The 16,304-nt window shown below is 39.1% G+C and overlaps 1 protein-coding gene across 1 annotated transcript; it reads right to left on the bottom strand.

Annotated features, from left to right (window-relative positions):
- LOC120038664 (zinc finger protein 2 homolog) lies at positions 1–1,053 on the bottom strand (the record flags this gene model as incomplete). The annotated part of the gene is made up of 1 exon (XM_038984325.1): positions 1–1,053. A coding segment is annotated over one exon (1,053 nt), but the record flags the coding sequence as incomplete, so codon positions are not given.
- Positions 1,054–16,304: the final 15,251 nt, after the last annotated feature.

The following is a 16,304-nucleotide window of genomic DNA, read 5'->3' as shown; positions in this document are numbered from 1 at the left end:
ATCAGAGTATCTCTTCCCACATATATCACAGCTATTAGATTTCACTCCTGTGTGTGTTCTCTGGTGTACTGTCAGCTGGCTAGATCTAATAAAACTCTTCCCACATTGATCACAGCTATGAGGTTTCACTCCTGTGTGTACTTGCTGGTGTCTAGTCAGATTGCTAGATGTAGTAAAACTTTTCCCACATTGATCACAGCCATAAGGTTTCTCTCCTGTGTGTGTTCTCTGGTGTTCAGTTAGATTGCTAGATGTAGTAAAACTCTTCCCACATTGATCACAGCCATACGCTTTCTCTCCTGTGTGAATTCTCTGGTGTATAGTTAGATTGCCAGATGTAGTACATCTCTTCCCACATTGATCACAGCTATAAGGTTTCTCTCCTGTGTGTCCCCGCTGGTGTCCTATCAGGCTGCTTAAGTGAGAAAAACTCGTCCCACATTGATAACAGCCAAAAGGTTTCTCTCCAGTGTGTATTCTTTGGTGTGATTTCAGGGTTTGTAGCAGAATAAATCTCTTCCCACATTGATCACAGCTATAAGGTTTCTCTCCTGTGTGTGTTCTCTGGTGTATAGTCAGAGAGCTAGATATAGTAAAACTCTTCCCACATCTATCACAGCTATAAGGTTTCTCTCCTGTGTGAATTCTCTGGTGTATAGTTAGATTGCTAGATGTAGTAAAACTCTTCCCACATTGATCACAGCTATAAGGTTTCTCTCCTGTGTGTCCCCGCTGGTGTCCTATCAGGCTGCTTAAGTGAGAAAAACTCGTCCCACATTGATAACAGCCAAAAGGTTTCTCTCCCGTGTGTATTCTCTGGTGCGATTTCAGGGTTTGTAGCAGAATAAATCTCTTCCCACATTGATCACAGCCGTAAGGTTTCTCTCCTGTGTGAATTCTCTGGTGTTCAGTTAGATTGCTAGATGTAGTAAAACTCTTCCCACATTGATCACAGCTATAAGGTTTCTCTCCAGTGTGAATTCTTTGATGTATTTTAAGGTGTGATGAGTAGTTGAATCTTTTCCCACAGTCAGAGCAGCAGTGAGATTTCTTTCCTGTGGGTCTCTGCTGGTGTTTCCTGAGGAGTTCTGATCTGGAGAGACTCTTCTCTGCCTCGTCAGCATCATGATGTTGTTGAGGCTCCCCAGAGGATCCACGATAGTCACGTCTCTCTCCTGTGTGAACGACAAAGTCAGACAGATGGTTAAAGGCCCACAACAGCAGAAATCCACTGAGGTAAAAGGTGATGCCCAGAGCGTACCCATCAAGTTGTACAACAATTGACGTCTGTTAAATTTGAAAATTAAGCCAGTCAAGACAGCAACAATAGTCAGATTTAGTCTTGTTTTCACATTTAGTAGTAACATCGATGATTGCAGGCTACAAACACGTTTTTCAAGTTGTTGAAATCCTAAGCAGTGTGCCAGACAACTTTGGTCTCAAATATAGGCCCCTTTCTGTGTTTGCTAAAATTGCGGCACGAGGGCATAGCACACACAATTCGGTTGCAGAAACTCCTCCCTAAACCACTAGTTATGGATGTAGTATATCTGCTAATGAGGAAACCACTAGTTATGGATGTAGTATATCTGCCTGGAGCAAAAATGGTGAGCAAAGATTTTAGATTTTCACAATGTATTCTGAACATATTACAGCACAAGATCAGGATGCTACTCAAGGAAACCTCCATTAAGCTCTGTGTCTATTCACTAATTCACCACCGTGGGGGAAAACTCAGGGGAGTTCTCATAGGCTGACAGCAATAATAGCCTCCATTTACAGGTTGATTATGAGTGCATTTCACACTACTTTTGGATTATAATTGTTAAGCTCGTTTGAATCTCCTGCTTAAAATGTTTGTGTTATTGTCGCATATCAACTGCTTTATAGTTTAAAAAAACTTCAACCAGTAAAATTATCTTTGGCTAGCTTTGCCATCAGCCTGACAATAAGGGTTTGTATACTAAGTGTTTAACAAATTGGCACATAACTCCCACCTAACAATAACATATACCTACTGTAGAACCCATAACTTCACCTAACAACAACAGACCTACTGTAGGACCCATAACTATAACATAGACCTACTGTAGAACCCATAACTTCACCTATCAATAACATAGACCTACTGTAGAACCCATAACTTCACCTAACAACAACATAGACCTACTGTAGGACCCATAACTTCACCTAACAACAACATAGACCTACTGTAGGACCCATAACTTCACCTAACAACAACATAGACCTACTGTAGGACCCATAACTTCACCTAACAACAACATAGACCTACTGTAGGACCCATAACTTCACCTAACAATAACATAGACCTACTGTAGGACCAATAACTTCACCTAACAACAACATAGACCTACTGTAGAACCCATAACTTCACCTAACAATAACATAGACCTACTGTAGGACCAATAACTTCACCTAACAATAACATAGACCTACTGTAGGACCAATAACTTCACCTAACAACAACATAGACCTACTGTAGGACCCATAACTTCACCTAACAATAACATAGACCTACTGTAGGACCAATACCTTCACCTAACAACATATACCTACTGTAGGACCCATAACTTCACCTAACAACAACATAGACCTACTGTAGGACCAATACCTTCACCTAACAACATATACCTACTGTAGGACCCATAACTTCACCTAACAACAACATAGACCTACTGTAGGACCCATAACTTCACCTAACAATAACATAGACCTACTGTAGGACCAATAACTTCACCTAACAACAACATAGACCTACTGTAGAACCCATAACTTCACCTAACAATAACATAGACCTACTGTAGGACCAATAACTTCACCTAACAATAACATAGACCTACTGTAGGACCAATAACTTCACCTAACAACAACATAGACCTACTGTAGGACCCATAACTTCACCTAACAACAACATAGACCTACTGTAGGACCCATAACTTCACCAAACAACAGCATAGACCTACTGTAGGACCCATAACAATAACATAGACCTACTGTAGGACCCATAACTTCACCTAACAACAACATAGACCTACTGATATACTCAAAGGACCATTATTAACTTGTTTTAACCACTCCTATATAAATGGTAGATTATCAGACACACAACAAGAAGGTCTGATATCGTTATTACTGAAACAGGACCCAAGTGGTATATATAAAGATCCAGTCCAATTAAAAAAATTGGAGACCTCTTACACTTCAGTGTTGTGATGCAAAAATCCTAGCAAAATGCTTGGCGCATAGAATAAAAAAAGTTTTGTCAGATATTATTCATCCTAATCAGACAGGTTTTTTACATGGACGATACATTGGAGATAATATAAGGCAAGTACTGGAAACAATAGAACACTATGAGATATCGGGGACACCAGGCCTGGTTTTCATAGCTGATTTTGAAAAGGCTTTTGATAAAGTACGACTGGAGTTTATATATAAATGCCTAGAATATTTCAATTTTGGGGAATCTCTTATAAAATGGGTTAAAATTATGTATAGTAACCCTAGGTGTAAAATAGTAAATAATGGCTACATCTCAGAAAGTTTTAAACTATCTAGAGGAGTAAAACAAGGTTGTCCACTATCGGCATATCTATTTATTATTGCCATCGAAATGTTAGCTGTTAAAATTAGATCAAACATTAATATTAAAGGATTAGAAATCCATGGCTTAAAAACTAAGGTGTCATTGTACGCTGATGATTCATGTTTTCTTTTAAAACCACAACTAGAGTCTCTCCAGGGCCTCATAGAGGATCTAGATACCTTTGCTATCCTCTCTGGATTAAAACCAAATTATGATAAATGTACCATATTACGTATTGGATCACTAAAAAATACACATTTTATATTGCCATGTAGTTTACCAATTAAATGGTCTGACGGAGATGTGGACATACTCGGTATAAAAATCCCAAAAGAAAGAAATGATCTCACTCCAATAAATTTTTATAGAAAGTTAGCAAAAATAGATAAGATCTTGCTACCATGGAAAGGAAAATACCTGTCTATTTGTGGAAAAATCACCCTAATTAACTCTTTAGTCATATCACAGTTTACCTATTTGCTTATGGTTTTGCCTACACCTAGTGACCTGTTTTTTAAATTATATGAACAAAAAATATTCAATTTTATTTGGAACGGCAAGCCAGATAAAATTAAAAGGGCCTATTTATATAACGAATATGAATTCGGAGGGCAGAAATTATTAAATATTAAAGCATTAGACCTCTCACTAAAGGCATCGGTCATACAAAAGTTATACTTAAATCCAAACTGGTTCTCTAGTAAACTGGTACGAATGTCTCATCCTATGTTCAAGAAGGGCCTTTTTCCCTTTATTCAGATTACACCTGCTCATTTTCGGTTGTTTGAAAAGGAAATGATCTCCAAAATATCCTTATTCTTTAAACAAGCCTTAGAAAGTTGGTTGCAATTTCAGTTTAATCCACCTGAAAGGACGGAAAAAATAGTACAACAAATATTGTGGTTAAATTCAAATATAATAATTGATAAAAAAACTGTATTTATCGAAGAAATGTTTAAAAAAGGTATAATTTTTGTGAATGATATCATAAATAGGACTGGTGGAGTTATGTCACACATGCAGCTAACACAGACATATGGAAAAGTCTGCTCTACCCAAAATTACAACCAATTAATTGCAGCATTACCACAAAAATGGAAGAGGCAAGTAGAAGGGGAAAAAAGTAAGGAACTTGTATGTCGGCCCTGTATTAAAGAACAAAAATGGTTAAAGAAAAGTGTGATAAATAAAAACATATACCAATTTAATTTAAGGACCAAAAAACTAACAGCTGTGCCATACAAATTGCAAAATAGTTGGGAAGAGATTTTTGATGTACCCATTCCATGGCACATGGTTTATGAATTGATACGCAAAACAACGCCGGATTCAAAACTTCGAATTTTTCAATATAAATTACTGTACAAAATTCTTGCAACTAATAGAATGTTATATATATGGGGTATACAATCTTCCCAGCTCTGCAGATTCTGTTGTGAGGAGGCAGAGTCATTAGATCATTTATTTTGGTATTGTCCATATGTAGCTCGTTTTTGGTCACAGGTCCAGGAATGGCTGAAGAATTGCAACATTTGCCTAAAACTAACGCTACAGATAGCAATACTGGGGGATTTGAAAAGCCATAGTCAATCAATCAATAATATAATAATTATTTTGGCAAAGATGTTTATTTTTAATTTACAATCTGTAGAAGCTATGAGAATAGGAAGGTTCAGGTCTTTTGTGAAGCATCACAGCACAGTTGAGAAATGTATGGCAAATAGAAATCCGAAATGGATGATGTTGGAAGATAGATGGGAGGGGTTGGGTGGAGCTGAAGGGTGGGACTAATAACAAGATAAACAATATAGGGCATACGGGATCTGTGAAATGTGTATAGGTGCGGAGCTTTTGTGAAATAGCACAGTTACAAGTGGAAATAAAATTGGATGGACAACAGAAATAGAGGAAGGACTAAGAACAAATAAGAGAGAACTATTGTAAAGTGGACTGTGTCTGTAAGATAGGTATAAGATGTAGAAATTGAAGGTAAAAGCAGAAGTGTTTATAAGTTTACTCCAATTGGGGGATTGGTGGTAGGGTCGCGGGGAATAATAATAAAGGCATATTCTTTAAAAAAGTATGTATGTCTATATAGGTATGTGTATGTATATATGTGTATATGTATGCATACGTGTATGGATATATATATTTACCCCAAAAAATATGGGGGAATGGAAATGATACAGACAATTACATTGGAAGCAACATTCTTTCCGCAATACTAAGCTGATCCTCCCCTAAAAAAAATAAATAAAAAATAAAAATAATAAAAAAAACATAGACCTACTGTAGGATCCATAACTTCACCTAACAACAACATAGACCTACTGTAGGACCCAGAACTTCACCTAACAACAACATAGACCTACTGTAGGACCCATAACTTCACCTAACAACAACATAGACCTACTGTAGGATCCATAACTTCACCTAACAACAACATAGACCTACTGTAGGACCCATAACAATAACATAGACCTACTGTAGGACCCAGAACTTCACCTAACAACAACATAGACCTACTGTAGGACCCATAACTTCACCTAACAATAACATAGACCTACTGTAGGACCCATAACTTCACCTAACAATAACATAGACCTATGACTATAAATAATTTAATATTTACAGGTGAAACATGGAAACTAAAATGTCTTTGTCATGACATTTCATAACCTGATCACCAGATAATTTTGTGAATAATCCCACTAGGCTACTCTGTAATGTGATGTCATTCTAAATGTCCTGAATAAAGGAAAATAGCTCTGTGTTTTGTACAATAGCCTATCCATCAAGGAACAGTTCTCTACACATTATGAGCAAAGTATCTCTGTGTCCAAACAGACTAACGAGGCCCTACATTAAATCAAGCAGACAATAACATTATAAACATCAATTTGTTAGGGATGTTTGATCCAACGTGGAGCACATCACAACTGTCTTTACAAGAGTAATGAATGAAGAAGCACTTTGGTTGTTGTTGCATGTCGTGATGTTTGTCATTTGACTGTCATTCAGAAAATGATTTCCTGGATCAGCTGATGATAGTTGAACATGTGACTAACTAAACAGCTACAGTATTAAGAATTATGTGTAATTATTGAAGAACCGCGTTAATGACAGCATCTATTTGGGTGTTGTCAATAAAGTTAAGGTGACTCTCGGTTAGAACCATTGGATTTAGCAAACTCTGAAATGATTTAGGATTTCTGTGCCCATGAAAACTGTTTTCCTAGCGTAACATAAGGAGACACTAAATGTTACGTAGTTAGAGAGCATTTCAGAGATCTGAATACAAAAAAAACTGTCCGACAGCAAGATCCAGTATTTAAGTTGAAGTTCTACTGTTCTACTGTTCCCTGAAGGAGGGAAACTAGGTACAACATACTATTAAATCCACGCCTCGCTGGAAGCCCCGTCTTCCACAGGTGATGAGCGTGAGACTCAAATTTATTCCTTAAATTTAATTCAACGACCCAGGAAGTGGCGGGGCCAAACAGGTGTTGTAACTCGTTCCTAACTGGCACGAAGATCGGTAGAAATGGTCAGATAAATTGTCACTCTGAATGGAAATTGAAAAAGTTTGCCGATTTTACGGGAAACTTCAGGAGCATAACGTCAGAATTTAGGAAGGCCAGCAGCAGGTCGGTTGGTTATTTCCTTCTGGTTATATTGATCTCTGGCTTCTGGTTATATTGATCTCTGCCTTCTGGTTATATTGATCTCTGCCTTCTGGTTATATTGATCTCTGCCTTCTGGTAATATTGATCTCTGGTTATATTGATCTCTGCCTTCTGGTTATATTGATCTCTGCCTTCTGGTTATATTGATCTCTGGTTATATTGATCTCTGCCTTCTGGTTATATTGATCTCTTCCTTCTGGTTATATTGATCTCTGCCTTCTGGTTATATTGATCTCTGGCTTCTGGTTATATTGATCTCTGGTTATATTGATCTCTGGTTATATTGATCTCTGGTTATATTGATCTCTGGTTATATTGATCTCTTCCTTCTGGTTATATTGATCTCTGGCTTCTGGTTATATTGATCTCTGCCTTCTGGTTATATTGATCTCTGCCTTCTGGTTATATTGATCTCTGCCTTCTGGTTATATTGATCTCTGGTTATATTGATCTCTTCCTTCTGGTTATATTGATCTCTGGTTATATTGATCTCTGCCTTCTGGTTATATTGATCTCTGGCTTCTGGTTATATTGATCTCTGGCTTCTGGTTATATTGATCTCTGGCTTCTGGTTATATTGATCTCTGGCTTCTGGTTATATTGATCTCTGGCTTCTGGTTATATTGATCTCTGGCTTCTGGTTATATTGATCTCTGCCTTCTGGTTATATTGATCTCTGCCTTCTGGTTATATTGATCTCTGGTTATATTGATCTCTGGTTTCTGGTTATATTGATCTCTGGCTTCTGGTTATATTGATCTCTGGCTTCTGGTTATATTGATCTCTGGCTTCTGGTTATATTGATCTCTGGCTTCTGGTTATATTGATCTCTGGCTTCTGGTTATATTGATCTCTTCCTTCTGGTTATATTGATCTCTGGCTTCTGGTTATATTGATCTCTGGTTATATTGATCTCTGGCTTCTGGTTATATTGATCTCTGCCTTCTGGTTATATTGATCTCTGCCTTCTGGTTATATTGATCTCTGGCTTCTGGTTATATTGATCTCTGGTTATATTGATCTCTGGTTATATTGATCTCTGGTTATATTGATCTCTGGTTATATTGATCTCTGGTTATATTGATCTCTGGTTATATTGATCTCTGGTTATATTGATCTCTGGTTATATTGATCTCTGCTTGGTTATATTGATCTCTGCCTTCTGGTTATATTGATCTCTGCCTTCTGGTTATATTGATCTCTGCCTTCTGGTTATATTGATCTCTGCCTTCTGGTTATATTGATCTCTGCCTTCTGGTTATATTGATCTCTGCCTTCTGGTTATATTGATCTCTGCCTTCTGGTTATATTGATCTCTGCCTTCTGGTTATATTGATCTCTGCCTTCTGGTTATATTGATCTCTGCCTTCTGGTTATATTGATCTCTGCCTTCTGGTTATATTGATCTCTGCCTTCTGGTTATATTGATCTCTGCCTTCTGGTTATATTGATCTCTGCCTTCTGGTTATATTGATCTCTGCCTTCTGGTTATATTGATCTCTGCCTTCTGGTTATATTGATCTCTGCCTTCTGGTTATATTGATCTCTGCCTTCTGGTTATATTGATCTCTGCCTTCTGGTTATATTGATCTCTGGCTTCTGGTTATATTGATCTCTGGCTTCTGGTTATATTGATCTCTGGCTTCTGGTTATATTGATCTCTGGCTTCTGGTTATATTGATCTCTGGCTCAGGTCATTTGCGTTAATTATTTAATCAAACGCTTGAAGCATAAGTTCAGTTCAAGTTCTATATAGTTCTATGTGTCTATATGGAAAAATACACGTCATAACATTTCAACCAATCAATTGGTAGAAAGAAAATATATATATATTTTTAAATCTGCGACACCTCAGGACAACATACATGCATTCAGACCCCTTCCCTTTTCCCACATTTTGTTACAGCACAGCCTTATGGATTACATTTTTTTTAAATTATCAATCTTCAGACATAATGACATCAGAAAACCCCATAATGACATCACAATACCCCATAATGACATCACAATACCCCATAAAAGCGAGAGAAAAAGTTTAGAAATGCATGAATACCGGTAGGTTGTATCTCTATAGGTCATGCCAGTAGGTTACAGTAGGTTGTAACTCTCTAGGTCAGGGGTGTCAAACTCATTCCATGGAGGGCCTAGTGTCTGCAGGTTTTTGGTTTTTCCTTTCAATAAAGCCCTAGACAACCAGGTGTGTGGAGTTCTTAACTAATTAGTGATGTTAATTCATCAATCAAGTATAAGGGAGGAGCGAAAACCCGCAGACACTCGCCCCCCCCGTGGAATGAGTTTGACACCTGTGCTCTAGGTCATGCCAGTAGACTACAGTAGGTTGTATCTCTCTAGGTTATGCCAGTAGGCTACAGTAGGTTGTATCTCTCTAGGTTATGCCAGTAGGCTACAGTAGGTTGGAACTCTCTAGGTCATGCCAGTAGGCTACAGTAGGTTGTATCTCTATAGGTCATGCCAGTAGGCTACAGTAGGTAGTATCTCTCTAGGTCATGCCAGTAGGTTACAGTAGGTTATATCTCTATAGGTCATGCCAGTAGGCTACAGTAGGTTGTATCTCTCTAGGTCATGCCAGTAGGTTATAGTAGGTTGTATCTCTCTAGGTCATGCCAGTAGGCTACAGTAGGTTGTATCTCTCTAGGTCATGCCAGTAGGTTACAGTAGGTTGTATCTCTCTAGGTCATGCCAGTAGGTTACAGTAGGTTGTATCTCTCTAGGTTATGCCAGTAGACTACAGTAGGTTGTATCTCTCTAGGTCATGCCAGTAGGTTACAGTAGGTTGTATCTCTCTAGGTTATGCCAGTAGGTTGTATCTCTCTAGGTCATGCCAGTAGACTACAGTAGGTTGTATCTCTCTAGGTCATGCCAGTAGGTTACAGTAGGTTGTATCTCTCTAGGTTATGCCAGTAGGCTACAGTAGGTTGTATCTCTCTAGGTCATGCCAGTAGGTTACAGTAGGTTGTATCTCTCTAGGTTATGCCAGTAGACTACAGTAGGTTGTATCTCTCTAGGTCATGCCAGTAGGTTACAGTAGGTTGTATCTCTCTAGGTCATGCCAGTAGGCTACAGTAGGTTATCTCTCTAGGTCATGCCAGTAGGTTACAGTAGGTTGTATCTCTCTAGGTCATGCCAGTAGGTTACAGTAGGTTGTATCTCTCTAGGTCATGCCAGTAGGTTACAGTAGGTTGTATCTCTCTAGGTCATGCCAGTAGGTTACAGTAGGTTGTATCTCTCTAGGTCATGCCAGTAGGTTACAGTAGGTTGTATCTCTCTAGGTCATGCCAGTAGGCTACAGTAGGTTGTATCTCTCTGGGTCATGCCAGTAGGTTACAGTAGGTTGTATCTCTCTAGGTCATGCCAGTAGGTTACAGTAGGTTGTATCACTCTAGGTCATGCCAGTAGGCTACAGTAGGTTGTATCTCTCTGGGTCATGCCAGTAGGCTACAGTAGGTAGTATCTCTCTAGGTCATGCCAGTAGGTTACAGTAGGTTGTATCTCTCTAGGTCATGCCAGTAGGCTACAGTAGGTAGTATCTCTCTAGGTCATGCCAGTAGGTTACAGTAGGTTGTATCTCTCTAGGTCATGCCAGTAGGCTACAGTAGGTAGTATCTCTCTAGGTCATGCCAGTAGGTTACAGTAGGTTGTATCTCTCTAGGTCAAGCCAGTAGGCTACAGTTGGTTGTATCCAAGTAAAAAAATGATCAACCCAATGTGGAAAATGTTGAATTTGGTCAACAACAAAATTAATGGCTTATATGCTATGTGAAGTTTACTTGATCTAACAGAAGTTTCGTAATGACTAAGTTGTTATGTGGACACGTGACATACCGACAACTTTGATAAAAACACTATAGGAGTTGTCTCCAGATCGCTATGCATATTCATGCTAGTAGCTTAGCATCTCTCTCCATTGAATACAGGCAGTTGACGTCAACAACCCTCATAGAATATAAAAAATAGATTACAATAATAAGATGTATCCACCAATCCAAAGAAAGGATAGGCGGGAGCTAGACAACCCGCAGTGCCGCTTTGTGGACAACAACTCCCCTTGTTAGGGCGGAGAGACATCTTGTCAGTATATCCATAATCTTTGGTGTAGCCAACCCAACTCTCACATGGCACTATTGGGGGGCACGGTGTGTAGTAAAACATCACTACATGAAAATCACTACATGCAGTGCCCCCCAGTCTGCGGTCAGCAGATAGAACCTTCTCAAATATATATGTTAAGTCACTTTTTGGAAACGGAACGGAGAAAACAAGGGGTAGCTTGCTCTCTACGTCGTCTGATTCTAGACATATCAGTCATCATCCTGGGCCCTCCGTTTAAGACGTATTGACGAGCCAACTCCGAATATCGAAAGTAAAAAACGATTTTAAGGCGGTACTTACTGGTGTTACTCTGATCTCCTATCTCCTCTTCATCTTCCAATGTGACAGTAATCTCCCCTTCCTTCTTCACTCCATAAACTGCATCCTCTTCTTTTACTGTAACATCCTCCTCCTCTTTCACTCTGAACGTGTCTTTCTCTTCTTCTTTCAGGGTAACAGACTCACCCTCTACGTCTTGTTTTACTGTGACATCCTCTTCTTCCTTCTCCTCTTTCACAACAATGTTCAGCCCCAGAGCTTCTTCCTCCGTCCAGCAGATCACCTCTTCTTGAACAAGAGGGGAGTAGTTTAGGGAGCTCATGTTCGGGGATGTTAGCTAGCTAGCTATCATTAGCGACTAGGCTAGTGCTAATTTAACCAGCCAGCTACTATAGCTGACTAATACAAAATAACGTAATATTAAATTATATAGGTTAACAACTAGATACGACCTAAGTGTGTCGAAAACACAGTAGCTAATATACACCTAAAGCGTATAAATAGCTTGAATCTTTCGGCTATGTTGGCTAGCAAGCTACTGAGGTGGTTGACGAGCTGTTTATGAAGAACCGTCCACTAGATTATACGTCACGCTGGCAGCGTCGCCTGAAAGACGCACATCGCCGTCTGCTGACTGGAGGGGAAACGCAGTTGAGGATCATATTTTATTTTCAGATAAAATTAATTTTTAATGTATTTAATTCACTTTTAAAACTTATTCAGACCCCTTGACTTTTCACACATTTTGTTACTTTACAGCATTATTCTAAAATGGATTAAATAGAAAATATTCCTCATCAATCAATATTTTTATTTAACTAGGCAAGTCAGTTAAGAACAAATTCTTATTTACAATAACGGCCTACCCCAGCCAAACCCAGACGATGCTAGTCCCTATGGGACTCCCAATCACGGCCAGATGTGATTCAGCCTGGATTCGAACCAGGGACTGTAGTGACGCCTCTTGTACTGAGATGCAGTGCCTTAGACCATTGCGCTCCCGTAAAGCAAAGGTAACTGAACTAAAACACTATTGCTTCCGTCATCATGAAGTGCTTTGAGAGACTAGTCAAGGATCATATCACCTCCACCTTACCTGACACCCCAGACCCACTTCAATTTGATTACCGCCCCAAAGATCCACGTCACCATCACCTACATAAGAATGCTGTTCATTGACTATAGCTCAGCATTCAACACCATAGTACCCTTCAAGCTCTTCATTAAGCTTGAAGCCCTGGGTCTGAACCCCGCCCTGTGTAACTGAGTCCTGGACTTCCTGACGGGCCACGCCCAGGTGGTGAAGGTAGGAAAAAACACCTCCACTTCGCTGAAACCCACAAGGAAGGGTGCTCAGCCCCCTCCTGTACTTCCTGTTCACCCATGACTGCGTGGCCACGCAAGCCTCAATCATTAAGTTTGCAGACGACACAACAGTAGTAGGCCTGATTACCAGCAATGATGAGACAGCCTACAGGGCGGAAGTGAGGGCCCTGGGAGTGTGGTGCCAGGAAAATAACCTCTCGCCCAACGTCAACAAAACAAAGGAGATGATCGTGGACTTCAGGAAACCGCAGAGGGAGCACCCCCCTATCCACATCGATGGGACCGCAGTGGAGAAGGTGGAAAACTTCAGGTTCCTCTGCGTACACATCACTGACAAACTGAAATGGTCCACCAAACACAGACAGTGTGGTGTAGAAGGCGCAACAGCAACTCTTCAACCTCAGGAGGCTGAAGAAATTTGTCTGGGCACCTAAAACCCTCACAAACTTTTACAGGTGTAAAATTGAGAGCATCCTATCAGGCTGTATCACCGCCTGGTACGGCAACTGCACCGCCCTCAACTGCACCCCACCCCCCGGTGATGCGGTTTGCCCAACACATCCCCGGGGGCAAACTACCTGCCCTCCAGGACATCTACAGGACCCGATGTCACAGGAAGGCCAAAAATATCATCAAGGACAACATCCACCCGAGCCACTGCCTGTTCACCCCGCAATCATCCAGAAGGTGAGGTCAGTAGAGGTACATCAAAGCCGGGACAGAGAGACTGAAAAACAGCTTCTATCTCAAGGTCATCAGACTGTTAAATAGCCATCAGTAGCACATCAGAGGCTGCTGCCTATATACATAGAATTGGAATCACTAGCCATTTTAAAAATGGAACACTAGTCACTTTAATAATGTTTACATATTTTGCATTACTCACCTGATATACTGTATTCTATTCTATTCTACTGTATCTTAGTCTATGTATTACTCATCTCATATGTATATACTGTATTCTATCCTATTCTACTGTATCTTAGTCTATGTATTACTCATCTCATATGTATATACTGTATTCTATCCTATTCTACTGTATCTTAGTCTATGTATTACTCATCTCATATGTATACACTGTATTCTATCCTATTCTACTGTATCTTAGTCTATGCATTACTCATCTCATATGTATATACTGTATTCTATTCTATTCTACTGTATCTGTCTATGCATTACTCATCTCATATGTATATACTGTATTCTATCCTATTCTACTGTATCTTAGTCTATGCATTACTCATCTCATATGTATATACTGTATTCTATCCTATTCTACTGTATCTTAGTCTATGCATTACTCATCTCATATGTATATACTGTATTCTATCCTATTCTACTGTATCTTAGTCTATGCATTACTCATCTCATATGTATATACTGTATTCTATTCTATTCTACTGTATCTTAGTCTATGCATTACTCATCTCATATGTATATACTGTATTCTATTTTACTGTATCAGTCTATGTATTACTCATCTCATATGTATATACTGTATTCTATTTTACTGTATCAGTCTATGCATTACTCATCTCATATGTATATACTGTATTCTATCCTATTCTACTCTATCTTAGTCTGGCATTACTCCCCTAAATTTGTATATATTTTTAATTCCATTCCTTTAGATGTGTGTATTGTTGTGAAATTGTTCGATATTACTGCACTGTTGTCCTTGAGTGTCCCAGCCAGAGCCTAGACTTGAACCCGATCAAACATCTCTGGAGAGACATGAAAATAGCTGTGCAGCGACACTCCCCATCCAACCTGACAGAGCTTGAGAGGATCTCCAGAGAAGAATGGGAGAAACTCCCCAAATACAGGTGTGCCAAGCTTGTAGCGACATACCCAAGAAGACTCAAGGCTGTAATCGCTGCCAAAGGTGTTTCAACAAAGTACTGAGTAAAGGGTCTGAACACTTATGTAAATGTACGATTGGGCCGTAGTCATCACACTTCCATGATTAGTAAGAACTAGGGTAGACTTATATGAATATTGTTATTTATGATTCATACATACTTTCCTAACCCTAAAATGTACCTAAATAATCTACAAGATCAGAGTATTTTTAAACCAGTTGGAGACGGATGATGACTTTATTTAATTGATAGATTAGATTCTCAAACTAGATTCTGTTCTCTCCATTTAATTGATAGATTAGATTCTAGAACTAGATTCTGTTCTCCATTTAATTGATAGATTAGATTTCTAGAACTAGATTCTGTTCTCTCCATGTATTCTATAGATTAGATTCTAGAACTAGATTCTGTTCTCTCCATTTAATTGATAGATTAGATTCTAGAACTAGATTCTGTTCTCTCCATTTAATTGATAGATTAGATTCTAGAACTAGATTCTGTTCTCTCCATGTATTCTATAGATTAGATTCTAGAACTAGATTCTGTTCTCTCCATTTAATTGATAGATTAGATTCTAGAACTAGATTCTGTTCTCTCCATTTAATTGATAGATTAGATTCTAGAACTAGATTCTGTTCTCTCCATGTATTCTATAGATTAGATTCTAGAACTAGATTCTGTTCTCTCCATTTAATTGATAGATTAGATTCTAGAACTAGATTCTGTTCTCTCCATTTAATTGATAGATTAGATTCTAGAACTAGATTCTGTTCTCTCCATGTATTCTATAGATTAGATTCTAGAACTAGATTCTGTTCTCTCCATTTAATTGATAGATTAGATTCTAGAACTAGATTCTGTTCTCTCCATGTAATTGATAGATTAGATTCTAGAACTAGATTCTGTTCTCTCCATGTAATTGATAGATTAGATTCTAGAACTAGATTCTGTTCTCTCCATGTATTCTATAGAGTCTGTTGACAACATTCTAATTGAAAGGTATTCAACCGTATTTAAAATTCTTAAGATGAAATGTACTCTAAACCCTACTGAATGAAAACTCCATAACAAAATCTGTTGGACAGCAATTGTGAGGGTTTTCAGCAAGGTAGCATCACATGCAGAGTGTGCGTAGGCAAGGCATCGAGATCGGCCCCGGTCTCCTGGTAAAACACAGACCCCTCCTCCTACAGCATCACATGCAGAGTGTGCGTAGGCAAGGCATCGAGATCGGCCCCGGTCTCCTGGTAAAACACAGACCCCTCCTCCTACAGCATCACATGCAGAGTGTGCGTAGGCAAGGCATCGAAAATCGGCCACGGTCTCCAGGTAAAACACAGACCCCTCCAACAGCATTTATGTTCATTTTGAGAAAGTGGCACTACAGTCTCCGGGCAAAAAACTACTTGTGGGGCAAAAAAACACAACACCTGT

Source organism: Salvelinus namaycush, unplaced genomic scaffold, assembly GCF_016432855.1.
Source record: "Salvelinus namaycush isolate Seneca unplaced genomic scaffold, SaNama_1.0 Scaffold23, whole genome shotgun sequence".
NCBI classification, from domain to species: domain Eukaryota; kingdom Metazoa; phylum Chordata; class Actinopteri; order Salmoniformes; family Salmonidae; genus Salvelinus; species Salvelinus namaycush.
This window is presented reverse-complemented; position numbering and strand designations above follow the sequence as displayed.